Raw genomic sequence first — 15,896 nt, forward strand, 5'->3', positions numbered from 1 at the left:
AAATAAGAAAAAAATAATATATGCCACGATTCATCGCGCGTGTGCCGACGAAAATTTGGAATAACATACTTTGAGCGAGGACCTCTTTTTGACGGCGCTGGAAAATGATTCGATCCTTGACCGATCAAGGCGTACCGTTTGTAATTTTTTTTTTCTGTTCGGTTATGTCAGTTCTATACGCACGCCTTTGAGACGTCGCCGTTCCACCACTCTTGTGTGTAAACACGTTTTAACGAAGGCTGGCGCAGCGCACTTAGCCTCTTGCCGCTGCCGCTATCCGCGCTTTATTTGACTTTTTTTTCGCGTTTTCGTACATTTTATTTCATTCCACCGCTGGAACTTAAGCGTGAATGTTATGATTACTTTTCTGCCGTTGCCTAGGATTTCCTTGTTGTGTGACTGTCTCGGTTTCTATCTATCTATCTATCTATCTATCTATCTATCTATCTATCTATCTATCTATCTATCTATCTATCTATCTATCTATCTATCTATCTATCTATCTATCTATCTATCTATCTATCTATCTATCTATCTATCTGTCTGTCTGTCTGTCTGTCTGTCTGTCTGTCTGTCTGTCTGTCTGTCTGTCTGTCTGTCTGTCTGTCTGTCTGTCTGTCTGTCTGTCTGTCTGTCTGTCTGTCTGTCTGTCTGTCTGTCTGTCTGTCTGTCTGTCTGTCTGTCTGTCTGTCTGTCTGTCTATCTATCTTCTATCTATCTATCTATCTATCTATCTATCTATCTATCTATCTATCTATCTATCTATCTATCTATCTATCTATCTATCTATCTATCTATCTATCTATCTATCTAATCTAATCTAATCTAATCTAATCTTTTTCTCTCTTTCACAGTCGGTTGTCATTCTTTCTCGTTTTCTTGTCGTCTCTCCGCATATATCAAGCGGTCTCCTGGGAAGACAGCAAAAGGGTGGCCCACACGGCCACTGATCGATCCTTGTACCACCGTCCTGTCACCGTCACTCGACGCGTCACAGAGGTGCGCTTAGCGGGACAAATGTTTTCCGCAGCGATTCTTCTTTCGTTGTTGTCCCTGCGCTGATCGCGTTGTACGGGAAATTGTCTGGACGCTTTTGTTGGCCGATGGGAGCCCGCCATGTTGTATCGTACTCGCATGCAGCCGCTACTCAAGTGCCGCTTAGTTATCCGTCTTCTACCATTGTTGAAACTCTGTTAAATAGTTTATATTTTTTTTAGTCTCTTTATTGTGGATTGTTTTGGTCATATTGTTTTCTGTCATAACTTTTCGTTTGAGGCTTGCAGTGCTTCCCCGCCTTTTTTTTTGCGTCTATTTTTATAACCTCGATTCCACTCCTGGAGCGTGTTCATACTAGAATCAATCAATCAATCAATCAATCAATCAATCAATCAATCAATCAATCAATCAATCAATCAATCAAACTGTGACGTGTTGTGGAAAACAGGGTAAGCATTTGCAAGAATATTTCGATCAACATTCGGTCAACAACGCTCGACGACGACAGACATATACTTAATTGGAACTTGTTGCTGGGCTTCTTGGTGTATTCTTGAGACATCTTCACATTGGCGCTAAAAGGACAAGCGCTTGTCCTGTTGTGTTCATGTGCCTGTCCTTTTAGCGCTGAAGCGCAGGCAGACATATACATAACTTGCAACTACGTCACACCGCGGAACTCTGGGATACTGCGCCGCCATCACCGAGTACATCGCAGCAGACGACACTGAGTGAAGCTGTACGGCGGTCGCTTTTCCCGTCGACACCGTACATCGCAATGACGATTTGTGCAATATTTGGCTGCCGCGCGAGAAGCAAGTGCAAATCAAGTGAAAAAGGACCAGAGGCAGGAATGTACTGTTTGCCGAAGGTGATCGCAAATCAGTGCGCCCGCACAAAAGAGCTGTCAGAGAAGCGGCGAAGCACATGGCTGGCGCGCATCAACAGGAAGGACCTGAAGACCCTGAACAACGTTCGTGTATGCGGGCGTCACTTCAAAACAGGCAAGTTTTATTTCCAACTCTACCCACCTTTTCGCTCAGTGTATCGCCGCGGAGTCGATAATCGCCCAGTTCGTTATGCGCGAGATAAATTTTTGTCGAAAGGTGATGCACCGAATTGAACACAGCGAACGCGCTTTGCTTTTCAGGGAGGCCCGCTAAACTCTTCGATGAGACGAATCCCGACTGGGCGCCGAACATCTTATTGGGCCATGGTTGCATGGAGCAGACGCCGACGAAATTTGCCCGGTACGAGCGCCGTAAAATGCGGGCAGCGAAAAGCGCCGCTGTGGGCGACTCGTGCGAAGTTGTGTCACCCAGTACGTGCGACACCATGGACCTGGACGCTGCAGACACGGAGGTTCCGAGTTCCACAGTCCCGAGTTCGCCAGTCAGCACTGCTTCACCAGGCTGCAGTTTTACCGCCGCCAACACAGGTTTGTTATGTTCCAAACTCGCAGAATCGCCATTTGCCATTTTTACTTGCAATTTACGATTGTTTTTGCGATAGCTTTCGCAGATACGGCCACACAGACAGACGTGACTGCCGCGGACCTGAAGGCGCTGGAGGAGGATAATCAGCGTCTTACATCAGAGCTACGGACACTAAGGATTCAGAAAAGTGCACTTGAAATTACCGAGCTGTCATTGCGTGAAGACCCAGAGAAAGTCTCCTTTTACACTGGGCTTCCAAGTTTTGCTGTTCTCTTTTCTATCTATCAGCTACTAGAAGTGTCTGTTAAGCATACTCCACAGCGCTGCCTTGGTAAGTTTCAAGAATTCGTGGTGTTCTTGATGAAACTGAAGTGGAACTTCCCATTGCAGGACCTTGGATATCGCTTTAGGGTTTCCGAGTCAACAATAAGTAGAGTATTTGACAGATGGCTACACACTGCTTTTTGGCGGCTGAAGGAAACTATTGTGTGGCCTTCACGTGATGAAATTTGTAACACAATGCCACAGGCATTTTATGACTCTTTCGGTAGAAAGGTAGCGCTGATAATTGACTGCTTTGAAATTAAAATTGAGCGACCGTCCTCTCTACAGCCAAGATGCAAGACGTGGTCACAATATAAGTCAAGCAATACCGCAAAATACTTAATAGGCATCTGTCCACAGGGGATAATCACATTCATATCAAAGGGCTGGGGAGGTCGAACATCTGACAAACACATAACCGAGAACTGTGGAGTTCTGGACAAGCTGTCACACGGTGATGTCGTTCTCGCGGACAGAGGGTTTGATATTGCTGATAGTTTAGGCTTGTACTGTGCCAAGTTGCACATCCCTGCTTTTACAAAAGGGAAGAGGCAGCTGTCAGCTATGGAGGTAGAAACCACAAGGAAGATTGCAAATGTCAGGATACATGTAGAAAGGGTCATAGGTTTGGTACGAAACAAGTATGTGATAATGAAAGCTGTTCAGCCAGTTCATTTTGTGACACGTAAAGAAGGTGACAATATTGCCCTGTTGGACAAGGTAGTAACAGTGTGCTGTGCACTGACGAATTTTTGTTCATCTGTTGTGCCTGTGAATGATGAATAGCTTTTTTTCTGGATGCAATTGAATTGATATGCTCTTTACATTCAGCAAATTTGTTTTTAGTGCATGCCTGAAATTCTTTTTTTCCTGTGTATTAATGCAATGTTTACATGCAGCTGAATTTTCGTGAATGAGTATTCATATTGTATTGTTTACATGCAGGGGACTTTTTCGAGTGAGTGTTTGCCTTTATTTTTGAACAATCTTTTACTATGGCTATGTAAATGTTCGAAGTTTTGAATATATTAAGATATGATATGTTTATTCAATGTTCTCAAAGATTCAATTCTGGTATAACACTATCATGGACGACAGGTATTGTTGCCGTCGACCTTGTTGTGACACTCGAGTTTCATCCGAGTAGATTGCAGAAATAAACAGACCGACTTGGCTGGTGTACAGATGCATTTTATTTTTGGACACCAGTTTACTGACTTTTTGCTAGTCATTAGATTCACTAGTCATACACAGCTGGGAAACACTAATCAGTGATTACTTACAAAGCTGAATGTCGTCATCACAAGTACACAACTTGAGTCATTTTTCAGTGTCTCGGGCAGTGTGAGAGTTGGAAGTCACAAATAAAACTGCAAATGACCATTCAATGTATTCTATTGTTAGTGCTGACACCTTGATGACTAAATGTTTAAAGCACCATTAGTGCAGAGCAGCTGCACTGTCTTGCAATCTCATATTGAACAGACCTGTATTTACAAATAACGTATCTAGAAAGTATCAACGAAGCAGCAAGAATATGCGACGTAGCAGCTCATTCCTGCAAATAAACATATAGCACTATGACTGATGCTTTTTTACGCAACTATGACATCATGCACAATCAACAATGTTTACTGCTCAATGAATAACCACAGAAAGTATGGCATGTTTTGCGCAAAGAAATAATGCTCCCCTTGACCACATCCCTCGTTATTTCTTTGCGCATAACAGCCATACTTCCAGTGGCTTATTCATTGAACATAAACAGACTAGCCCGGCTACGTGTACTTCTAAATGTTTACTGCACTGCAAAAGCAATAAACTTCATTCATAGAGCAGTCTCAAATGGTGATGTAGGTCACCGCTTAAACTTGTACAATACAAATACCGAGCAGATTTCAAGATTTCCTGAATTTTCTACAGGATAAACACAAGTACTGCCTCATTTAGATGTAACACATGACTAGCATCATAAAGAGGAATGGAGACTAGCAAATGAAAAATAAGGTGCTTCTAAAACATCATATGGCTGTAAGACATGTTGTTGCTAAAATGACATAATAAATGCAAAGCAAATTTTGACATTTCCTGCAACAGCTGATGTCATACATAACTACATGCAGTGTCTCATTCTGAGGTGACACCCGACTAGTTCTAAACCAAGTCAACACCAAAGAACTACAAGGAAAATAAACATTTTGAATGCAGTAACAACCGTGTCATTCTTTAAACATGTGTTAGATATACAGTTAAAACTTTTTAATTATGTCACGACCATGCTCGAATTATCTCATTGAATCGGGAAGTTAGTAAAATCTGGTTTTGTTAGAGTTTTAACTCGCACAACATATGTGAAGGTTTCATGAAACTTCCCACGAAATAAGTAGAGCCTTATCTGGTGTTACACGTATCAAAGAGTGAATACCTAGGAAGGGAAAAAAAGTTTCAACACACAAGTACCTCTACATAAGCTCTGCTGCCTTTAAAACTACCACTTATGGAGCCTCACTTCAGTAAAATACTAAATAAATAATAAGTAAAATACAAAAATACTGCCAAAAGTGAGACATGTGGTGTATACATGACATATGAATTCTCATTGTAACAGAAGACTAGTAAGGACATTAGGTTGAACAGTCTGAGCAAAACCATGTCTTCTGCCTTGGTGCCCGCTTGATACCTATGCAAGAGTAGTGAAACCACTTGTAAGGGCACTTTTTGCCATCACAAGCCAACATCTTTCCAATTTCCGGGCCTCTGCAGTAGCAATACGCAGCAGTTGCAGCACCACTTTCTACGGCTTCACCTTTCTTAGTAAAAAACTCTGCGAACAGCTCTGGAAGAACAACGTGTGTAAAAAACCGAGTTGCCTTTAGCAAAATCTCATTAAAAAAAACTGCATCCTCCAATACTCTTTCAGTGTAAAGTGACGTAGGTGTCCACACAACGAAGTCGCAATATTTCACACGACACACTGCAATCTGTGCTTGAATTTGAAAATAATATGCATGAGTTCTTTTCAAAACAAGCTTCCCATTCCTCTGCTCAAGAGAACAGTTAGGACTGTTCAATGTTTGTAAAATGTCACAATCCGCTGCAGAGTACGGACATTTCACTTCCACAATGCCATCACCACAGCATGCACAACTTACAAATGAATCGGGACTAGCTGCAAGATGCGGGTACTCCACACATAAAAAAACACCAGTCTTTCTAAGACGAAAATCTCTATGCTGCTGCACTGCTTTGGCCTTGTAGCTGGAAAGGGCAGTGTTCTCGTGTCGCAGTCCCCATTCTGTTGCCGCTGATGAAAACTTTTGTTTCTCAGGGTAACAAATTCGCTTCACTAAGCTCACTGATGGCTGGCTCACACTCGTTGTGCAGACACTCTTCATTACAGATGCTGTAATTCTTCCAGCTCGGTATGCGTACCACTTTGAACATTTAGACTGCTCTCTCGTGTTTCTCTCAACACGAGTCACCATGTCGTCAGTTATTTTAAGTTCACGTAATACCTTCTCTGCACGAACTAGTAAGGCCGGCAAATCTTCTGTTCTGGCTTCTGTGCTCCCTAGACTGCGAAGGAGACACGGCTCATTCTCTTTTGGTGGATGAAAATTTGAACTGTATTTTGCATTAACCATGAATAATGCAGGATTAGCTCCACTCTCTTTTATCGCAGCATAGCACCGTTCGAGTTCATCTGGTGTTGGAGCAGGAACTTTTGGCACTGGTCGGGATGGCTGATGGGTGTTGGGAGAATCGATGTGGATGGTGTCCATTCTTTTTTTCTTGGCCTTAGACGACGAAAAGTCAATGTCTTGGAGCCGTTTGAACTCAGTCGTAGGGCTGTATGCAGGGAGCCACACATTGCTCTTGTCCGTGCAAGTCGCAGAGTCTCTGATCCGCACTGCTGTTTCCACCGCAAAGAGAGTTGCACCAACATGAGAGCAAGCTTCTCCTGCACCTGCCATGCAGGTACAGTGGGCAGTGATGATACTGCCATCCAAGTCAACCAAGAGCCAAACTTTTAGTGGTGCTTCCCGCAGGCGCTGTGAATGGTTTACCTACAAATAAAGAGCGAAAACAGCATGTCTTTGATAGCCTCCCTCAATCTCTCAGTGAACACACGTGATTGTTTTCGTTTTCTCTGTGCGTTACAATGAAATTGTTATCTTTAACTTTCTTGGTCGGTTGCAAAAAAGAAAAAAAAAAAGCGCTGAATGAGCACCAGAACTGCACTTTGCAGTGTGCATGGTTAACACAGAGCTGATAATGATAATGCACAAATTTTGCAAGCAGCTGCTGTGCTCCCGTTGCAGCTAATCCAAAGTAAACTGAAGGAAAAGAACAGGGGCTCAAATTCAGGAAAAACATGCGCTTCTACAGCTGACACAATAGAACAGCATTTCGTAAACACCGCACCCGCTAATTCTGCTTTTGTTTAACGCCACGTTACCTTTTAAAACAAGAGCTGTTGTTTTTAAGTTCGTTTAATGTTGGCTAACTTTTTGTGAACATTTCACGTTCGGTGTCTCCCGCATTCCCGCTCGGCGACGTCTCCGCGCAGCCCACAGAAGTCGAAGTTTTAATTTTGCCTAGGTTCGTCTGTCATTTGTGGTTATTGCTGTGTTTTTTGTCACGGCTATGAAATGCGGAGTGCACTGAACTCACCTGACTAAGCACGACGACACGCTCAGACGGCAACTTCTTGGCAGTGATGTTCCGGACCCATCCGCTCGTAAAGTAATTGTGTGAGTCCAGCGATTTGTAGGCCTTCATCTGGTCAAGTGAAACATAATTTGTCGAGAGTACCAGATAATTTATAATGTCGACGTGGGTAACCGTTGGCAGCAGGCTTGCATCAACAGCGGCTTGAGCACCAACCCGTAGCTCATAGGGATCCACGCCGTCGCACAGGGCTATTTTTTCTTTGTACCTGGCCCGCGTTGGTCCTACAAGTTCATCAAAGTATGCAGGACAATGTCCTGAACGATTCTCCTTCGCCATACGGGCAAGGCAAACGATGCAAACACGCGCACAACGCCAAACGATCCGCCGCACAGGCGTAAACACAGCACGGTCACTGCGACGTATGTACTCGGTGATGGCGGACGCAAAACCGGAAGACGGGAACTGACGTCACTTGCAAGTTATGTATAGCGCGATGTTAACGGCAAGAAGTAAGGACCGGCTTCATTTTGCTTTACTTTGCCTCAACGATATCGCACAACTCGGGGCCATTATTTATTTTGGCGTAGAAACGTCGCGAAGGAAAGCGATTCAGAAATGTCGGCAGAGGCCATCTCACGATGACTTTCGACGTTAACTAAATGTGTATTCATAGCGCATGAACCCTGTGCTGGCAGCCGATATCCTCTCCCCCTCTCTTTGTACACGCTTCGCCATCTAGCGACGCGCTGGTGAAGTGCACGCGAAATAATTTTTCATTTACGTGTCCTCCGAATTCGCGAGAAGCAGTTGTGCGCTAACGCTTAGGAACGAAGCCTCGCTGCTCGCGAGTTAAGCTGTGGGTGGCTGTGGGCGATCATATTACACGCGAAGGTCGAGATTGCTGCAGATAAGCTGATTTTGTAAGCTGCAAAATTTTAGGCTTGTTATTTTAAGCATTTAAGGGGATTGCGACAGCTCTCTTTAGATTATAAAATATTTTTACTGTCAGACTTTCTTATCCAGCAATTATATTTCGAATCCTCATTCATAGTATACGCGTGGTTATCGCACAAAGTAGATGAACGCTCTCCCTTTCTCGTCATGTATGAATAAATAAAATAAATAAATAATAAATAAATAAATAAATAAATAAATAAATAAATAAATAAATAAATAAATAAATAAATACAGTTATTTCCGTTTGCACAGTGCAGGAAAGTCGATATACGCTGAGAGCATCTCATCTAGAGCGCTCGTGTTGTGTGAATACTACGCCCTAAATTCGTCACAGAAAAGGGTATTTAATTGTACCATTATTATCAGGCTCAGATTTTCGTGGCACTGGAAGCGTTGGGTTGGTACACCCTCTGGCGCAGCATTACCGAGAGATAACAATTGCTGGGGTTTTACGTATACCACAACCACGACGTGACCACCAGGCACGCCGCAGTGGGGCACTGCGGATTGATTTCGACCGCACGGGGTTCTTCAACGGGCACCCGACTGTAGTAAGCACACGAGTGCTCTCAGCATTTCGCTCCCATCGAAATGCGGCCCCGTCGTGGCCGGGAATCTGGAACCCGCGCCCTAGAGCTTAGCAGCGCGACACCGTACGTGCTAAGCTACCACGGCGTGCGTACACACACCCACACACACACACACACACACACCACACACACACACACACACAGACACACACACACACCACACACACACACACACACACCACACACACACCCCCCACACACAACACACCACACACACACACACAACACACACACCCACACACGACACACCAACACAACACACACACACACACACACACACACAACACCACAACCCCACACACACACACACCACAACCACACACACCACCACCACACACACACCACACACACACCACCCAACACACACCCACACCCCACACACACACAACATATATTAATCATTAATTATATATATAATAGGAGAGAGAGCGAGAGACGAGAGGGGGAGGAGAAGAGGTGGCATAGGAGTTGGCCTGAGCTAGTATGCTTTGGACTGAGAAAGAACATTAATGAGAACTAACAGGCAGTCAAACCAAGGAATGCATAGGGGACGTTAATTGTATGTATATAAACGAGAAGTCATTTTCAAGAGGACGCAAAGACAGTCTTCTACGAAAAGATAACTTGCCGCCGGCAGGGACCGAACCTGCAACCTTCGAGTAACGCGTCCTGAAATACCATATTCCTTGCATCATTCCGGCCTAATGCGCAGCCATGCGTTGTGTCTGAGTGCGATCTGATCCCAAGCGCCCTTCAAGTGAAACTGGGCAGGCCGGTGCGGCATCCTTCGCCATTCTGCACGTTTTTGGGAACGACGAATGCCCGGGTCCTCGGCAGTGGTTTTCTGCCTGCGAGCGCACTTTTTCCGCATTGCTCGGCCGTGCGCGCGTGCGTGCGTGGTTGTAATTTTCGCGGCTGCACGCTCGGCGGAGCAGCCAACTTGCAGGTGTCGCAGGGCTGTGTTGCGGCGGCCCCCGCCGGCGGGGCTGTGGCCGTGTTCTGGCGCAGCTGTGGATGTCAGCCTCTTGCGCCGTCGCCTTGTTTTTTTTCCCTCTTGCACTCCATTCCGTGTTCGCGTTAGGTTTTTATACCTGGAAAGAAAAGTTTCTAGAGTCGCTCCTTTCGGGCACATATTTGCTTTAAGAGAGAGACTAAAGTTTATACAGAATGGCGCGTTGCTAGCTTCCGCTCTCTGCAGTTCTCCTTGGGAGTCCTCAGTTCCCCGTCGTGCTCTAACCGGAAATGGACGGAGCTGCCTCCCTTTGCTGATGCTAAGATGTGCCATATAGGTGCTAGCTGTAGTGTGCTCTTAGAGTGCAACATAGCGGATGTGAAAAGTATAATTGACAACCACCCGTTTGTACACGAAGCCACAGGGAAATCCGTGTGGATTACCTTGAGGCTTCTTGCTACAAAAGGGTGGTTGCTAGCTATACCGTTCATATCCTTTCCATTAGCTTGCGGGATTCCACAGAACTCATTCACAACAACATAGGGACTGCAGCGTTTGCGGGTGTGGCTGTGGGCATATAGTTTCGTATAGATACACTAGAGGGAACTCTGGCGCTAGTGTCTATGGGTGCTGTAACGCATGGCGTTTCAGGCAGCATGGGAATGATGGGTAGTACACGGATTTGTCTAAACTTCATTCTTTCGGCTCCGTTTGGCTCCGCGTCGCCTGCATCCGCTTTGTTGCAAGACGAAGTTCAGCAAAAGTCAGCAGTTCCGCTTGACCACTTTAACTTTTTTAGGCTCACCAATTCAAATCTGGTCACGAAGTTCACAATGGTCTATTCTTTTATCCAAAAAAAAAAAACAATACTCAGCAATAAACAAAGCCACAAGTGCGTTCGAAGCCCGCAAGTACGAAGACTAGGCAAATCCGTGTACTACCCATCATTCCCATGGTGGCTGAACGATCGCAGCGCCAGAGTTCCCTCTAGTTAATTTTAGGAATCTCTGTGGCTGCGGAGGCGTAGCCAGAAATTGTTTTCGTGGGAGGGGGGAGGGGGGATCAGGGAATTAAACCACATTTTTTTTATGGTCGTGCATGTGTTTGTATGGGGTTTTATATACCCACGCAAATTTCAAAAATGTCAGGAAAGGTTTGAACCCCCCACGTCCCCACCACGTAGCGCGTGTTGTTTCGCTACTTCGCAAAATGGTTAATTATGGCACAGTGGGTAGTACTTCGCAACTGTACTTGCAGCAGCAGGAACCCTGAAACAGTGAACTGCATGAAGGCCGCTCCTCCAGCTTACGCTGTAACTGTGCTGCGTGTTCTGCGCAGGCCTGGGGTTTTTTCGCCACGTCTGCGAGAGCTGTTTGTCGTCAAATATTTTGCTTCTAAACGACAGTGTGACAAGTTTGGACGTGTAGCTGAGCTCCGTCGACTTTTGCTCTCGCAAAGTCAGCGCGTAAGTTTTGTCGACGTTTCGCGTTTTCACGCAATTTACGTTTCGGGAGCGGCTGTCGGGTTAAAAAGTGTCTTCCACATCTGCAGTTAGTTTAACTTGCCGTTACCGTGGTTCTTTTTATTTAACTGGACCTTCCGGATGGTGAGATGCTGATTGATTCGAAATTTTGTTGCCTTTTCCTCTATTCGTATCGCGGTCTTGGTTTGGGAGGATTACTGGACTGTGTCCCGAACTTCCAAACCAGAACCTCTTTAACGCGCCAATGAACCGCTTCCTAAGTCGCTTATTATTATTTTTTTAACCGGAGACAGTTCCTTCTCTCTCTCTCTCTGTCGTTTTTAAATTTTCTAACTCATAGAAACGGGGTTGCAAGAGCCAGTATAGTTTCTGAGATTGAGTAGAGTCATTTTTCACAAACAGTGGCTGAGACTTTAAGCGCTAATGAGTTTCTGGTGCAAGTTGTTGTTTTGCTTTCATGGTGTGTACGTGCGCGCATGTGCGTGTGTGTGTGCACGGTTTAGCCGCAGTATATCATGGGTGTGACTGCTTTTTTTTAGCGGCATATATAACCGTCGTAAGTAACCTTACGACCGTAGTTTTTTATTTTATTCTTCTTATTTTATTCTTCTGTGTGTATATGAGCTATAGACGCACGAAGAAAAAGTACTTCTACGTCGGGGACTTCAAACTGTAGTTCTTTCTGCGCACTTGTTTATCGCTACTTCTGTTCGAGAGTGACGTCAACCGTTGCTTCCGACCGCGTTTCTTCGCCTGTGTACACGAGCGCAGTTCTCGTCCGAGTGTGAAACTCGCTTATCGAGTCGGTATAGAGCGGAGCCGTACCGCGTCGGAAAGCGCAGTCTTGGTACGTTCAGGCGCCCTGCCGCGAGCTACGAGGTCGCAACAACGGCGAAGAGAAAAATTACTTCGAAGCCTCTAACCAGGCGCGACCATACTCTTACTCGCAATTTTTTATGCTTACGCACAAGACAGGCCGACATTTTTGTGCGCATCCAATCTGGGCGCACAGTCGTCCTCAGCAGCGGTGCCGTCTGCAGAAACACGACGACCACATTCCAGCGACGATAAGCAGACTCGGTTCGAAATTGTCTCTGTCATGTTGACGTAAACGCCGCCATTCATGGTCAATTGTATCCAGTGGTTCTCGTGCGCGCCATGGTGTACGCGGTTTTACTCAGGGGGCCCCATTTTCGAGAGATGCAGCAGTTGCTCCCACACGTCTGCCCAAAGATTGACGCTACTCCTTGCGCGGTAACGGTGCCGCGGGTTCGGGTGAGTGTTAGTTTGTGAAGCAACCAAAGCCTAAACCACGTAGTATTAGTTTATATGCTGGGACAAGTCCAAGTTCTGATATGGCTCAGTCCAATTTGGTATGTATCACAAAAAGAGACAAACATGACTACGCAGTTGACGTTGCATTGTAGCGGCACTCGCTACTTTTCCGTTGGCCTGACGCCGAGCCTTTGGTGTAGTTTTGTCGCGATAATTTTTTTCGTTGCCGCTGTACAGTGGTAACCCTTTGTAGGTCTGCAGGTTGAATTTAGTGGGGTCCTAAAAATAAGTCTACCAGAGGATCCGAGCGTGGTTCATATACGGAACTGCATGCTTAATAGTCGAACCAAGATGCGCGGCAGCTGTGCTGGGCTGTGCCACGAATTTGCGCCAAATAGCCTCCCCCCCCCTGCGCTGAGTCAAGCTTCTCTTTGCTCGCACTCGGCAGCACGTCAAACTCGGCGTGACAGTGCGGGACTCTTGTACAGCGTCGCGCAGCAACTTCGCCAACAAGTGCGCCCAGGAACCAAACAACGGCAGCCTTTCACGTAAGCCTCGCTGAGATGCGCTGCAGTGGTGCCCGAGCTACAGATTCCTGGAACGCGTCGGCAAAGACTATAGCTTGCTATAGTAGTTAACTCACCCCTCTCCTTGTGAATAAATGTCTTTTTTTCTTTCTTACTAAGAGAGAGGAGGTTTGAATGAAAGGCAGGGAGGTTTACCAAAAGAGAATTAACCGTAAAATCCCGAGCAAGCGACCCCCCTCCCCCTTCACCCTCCCTACAGTGAAAGATAACCCGACATGATTTGAAGAGGTGGGGGGGGGGGGGGCGCTTGCTCGGTCATGGGGGAAAATTCAAGATGGCGGCGGAAGAGCTGCTCAGAATAAAGAGGTCACACCCGTGCTTCTAATGAAATGCTTTATTGAACGCGCACGCATTCGCTGTTTTTATTCACCTCATCGGGTAAACAAAAAGAATTAATGAAACAGTGAAAATGGCGGCAGGGGAGGGGGCGGGGGCTTGCTCGGTCAACGGCGCATATTTTGCTACCCCGCACTGGGGAGAGTGTAAAGGGGTATTCAGACGGGGGAGAAATGCTCGGGGGGTAAAGGCGGAGCCTAGTGACGTCAGCTCGCGAGGAGAGGTCTCCACAAATGCCCCCCACTCACACGGACGAGGCGAACGGAGGGGGAGACCAGTGTTACTAGACTACTCTGGTGGCTTGCACCACCCGTTTGACGAGCTGCTGACGACGAGCTGCAGACGACCATCCAGCTGCAGACTGGACACCCACTGCCGCTCTCTGCAGGAGCAAGTGCAACAATGTGGCCAAACAAGAGCCCGAAATTCCGCCACATCCCCCACCGCAGGGGGATCGTTTGTCCTTCCGGGGAAAACGTCCCCGTCTCCTCCGAGGAGGCGCGGGGGGGTCACGCCCACTCGCTAATCCGTGACGTCGCGGTCACGTGATACGCAATCCCCCCGTCTCCCCTGAGCATTCCTCCCCCGTCTGAATACCCCTTAAGGGGGGACAGAAAGGTAAGGGAGAAAAGAAAGGGCTAAAATTTTTCAAAAAAAAAAAAACACAACAGAAAACGCACACACACACTAGCGCAAGAGTGTCATGGTCGGTAAGCGAGGCCGATTGACCGCAGAAAGTTTCTTCCTTATGTATACTAAATAGTTTCAAAAATTCTCAGGGTTGCTGATGCATTCGCCTAAGAATGCTCGAAGGCGGAAGCCACCTGGTGTGGCATCTTACCGTGCGGTTTATATCGACGTGCGACATTACCAGTCACTAATGTCAATTTCGCTAATCAACTTCCGCTAATTAACTCAATAATAATCTAATTTGCTTTATCATCACATATATGCACACTCATGCATACTCTTTTTTTATGGCTTTAGCCGCCCTAGACGCACGTGGTCTTTCTTGCTTAACTTGAAAGTTGGGCGAGCTGGTGATTGCGCGCTGTTTTTCCCGTAGCTTCTCTCACGCCGGCGTTTCGCTGAAGGCCACATTCGCATATAAGGCTTTTCCCTTAAAAGGTTCCAACGCTCCCGTTGGAGCCGCGTAAAGCGAATCATTCGTTACATATGTCGCGCGAGTAAGTGAAGTGCTTACGATTGTCTCTGCTCGGTAAATTTTTTCTGTCTCTCTCTGAAGCTCTCCCAGTGGTGTATTTAGTTGTTGATTTTATCATATATACATCACCTGCCGACACGTCTTTCCGATTGAGGACGCTTTAAACCGCAATCTACTCTCGTGAGACACCGTAGAACGGCTTCCTATTAGCTTCGTTAATTTGAACTCGATTCCATTGCGCTAGAAATCGTTCGCGACGCTCCAGTGCAGAAATCCTGTATGCGCAACCCGTGAGCGGTTCAGAGGTACTTGAGTTGCTTGGAATGGAACGCTTCCGGCTGTCGCATCGACTGCCTTATTGCCTGTCGCATTCGCTACCAGTACTCAAGTTGTTTGCATTGTATGTGATGTTATATACTCCTCACACATTACGACCACTCGTAAGGCTTGGCGCACTGACTATCGCGTAACTGGGTATCGTAACTTGCCGTGCATAATTGGTGATTGGGTGGTTTGGTGGTTCGTGATACTTGAAACACGAGAGCGTAACTGCACAGGAGCACAAGAAGACAGGGACAAGCTCATTATACGCTCGTCCCCGTCTGCGCTTGTCCCGGTGCAGTTACGCGCTCGTACATCAAGCATCGTGGCTATCGTAATCGACCTCGGCCGAGCACGTTAAGCAGGAGACGCGGCTTCCCCGACTTCAACGTTGGCGATGCGGCGTCACCCGTGCTGCACAGTTCAAGAAGGCGCCCTGGATCTGGCAACACCAGCGCCAGCTTGATGCAGGCCGGGTAAAGGCTGTGGCCGCGAGGAGGGACTTAAGTCGCCCGAGAGGCCATTAAGAAGTCGTTAAGACCGAGACTGGCAGTCTCTGCAACTCCTTGCCTCCTCGGTGCGGTCACTCTGCGAACGCCCCGTTGCACCCGTCGCGTCCTTCCTCTCCTTTTCTCTTTGCCTGGGAAGCCGCGTGGATTGGACGGCTAGATCCCTGCAGCCATGAGCGCGCGTAGTTGCAGAGGCTGCGCTGTTTCTTTTTCGCAGCTTCTCGCGCTTACTTCCCTGCTTTGAGCTCCGTTCCCTTGGCGTTTTATGCTTTCTACTTCGTTCTATTACCT

The 15,896-nt window shown here is 46.7% G+C and overlaps 3 protein-coding genes across 4 annotated transcripts in view; 2 read left to right on the forward strand and 1 right to left on the reverse strand.

Moving 5' to 3' along the window:
* LOC119400482 (RNA binding protein fox-1 homolog 1-like) overlaps positions 1-15,896 on the forward strand; it is a 412,311-nt gene that overhangs the window by 92,613 nt on the left and 303,802 nt on the right.
* LOC125759398 (uncharacterized) lies at positions 1,664-4,013 on the forward strand. Of its 2 annotated transcripts, XM_049418081.1 has the most exons (3): positions 1,664-2,004; positions 2,151-2,434; positions 2,509-4,013. In XM_049418081.1, the coding sequence occupies exons 1-3, from the start codon at positions 1,775-1,777 to the stop codon at positions 3,540-3,542; spliced, it is 1,548 nt and encodes a 515-aa protein (XP_049274038.1). In that variant the 5' UTR covers positions 1,664-1,774; the 3' UTR covers positions 3,543-4,013. The 2 variants fall into 2 exon arrangements, with proteins under 2 accessions (XP_049274038.1, XP_049274039.1); XM_049418082.1 differs by lacking the exon at positions 1,664-2,004 and having other exon boundaries at positions 2,088-2,434.
* On the reverse strand, positions 5,158-7,914 carry LOC119400481 (uncharacterized). Its single transcript, XM_037667540.2, has 2 exons — positions 7,431-7,914; positions 5,158-6,823 (listed from the first exon to the last, which is right to left on the reverse strand). The coding sequence occupies exons 1-2, from the start codon at positions 7,764-7,766 to the stop codon at positions 5,381-5,383; spliced, it is 1,779 nt and encodes a 592-aa protein (XP_037523468.1). The 5' UTR covers positions 7,767-7,914; the 3' UTR covers positions 5,158-5,380.

This window comes from Rhipicephalus sanguineus, chromosome 7 (assembly GCF_013339695.2).
Source record: "Rhipicephalus sanguineus isolate Rsan-2018 chromosome 7, BIME_Rsan_1.4, whole genome shotgun sequence".
NCBI classification, from domain to species: domain Eukaryota; kingdom Metazoa; phylum Arthropoda; class Arachnida; order Ixodida; family Ixodidae; genus Rhipicephalus; species Rhipicephalus sanguineus.

Bases quoted from the DNA above. Each gene is read 5' to 3' on its own strand.
- LOC125759398 (XM_049418081.1), top strand. From the start codon at position 1,775: ATGACGATTTGTGCAATATTTGGCTGCCGCGCGAGAAGCAAGTGCAAA. The intron at 2,005-2,150 runs GTTTTATTTCCA...CTTTTCAGGGAG, and splicing joins CGTCACTTCAAAACAGGCAA to GCCCGCTAAACTCTTCGATG. The intron at 2,435-2,508 runs GTTTGTTATGTT...TTTTTGCGATAG, and splicing joins TTTTACCGCCGCCAACACAG to CTTTCGCAGATACGGCCACA.
- LOC119400481 (XM_037667540.2), bottom strand. From the start codon at position 7,766: ATGGCGAAGGAGAATCGTTCAGGACATTGTCCTGCATACTTTGATGAA. The intron at 6,824-7,430 runs GTGAGTTCAGTG...CTTTATTTGTAG, and splicing joins GTGTCGTCGTGCTTAGTCAG to GTAAACCATTCACAGCGCCT.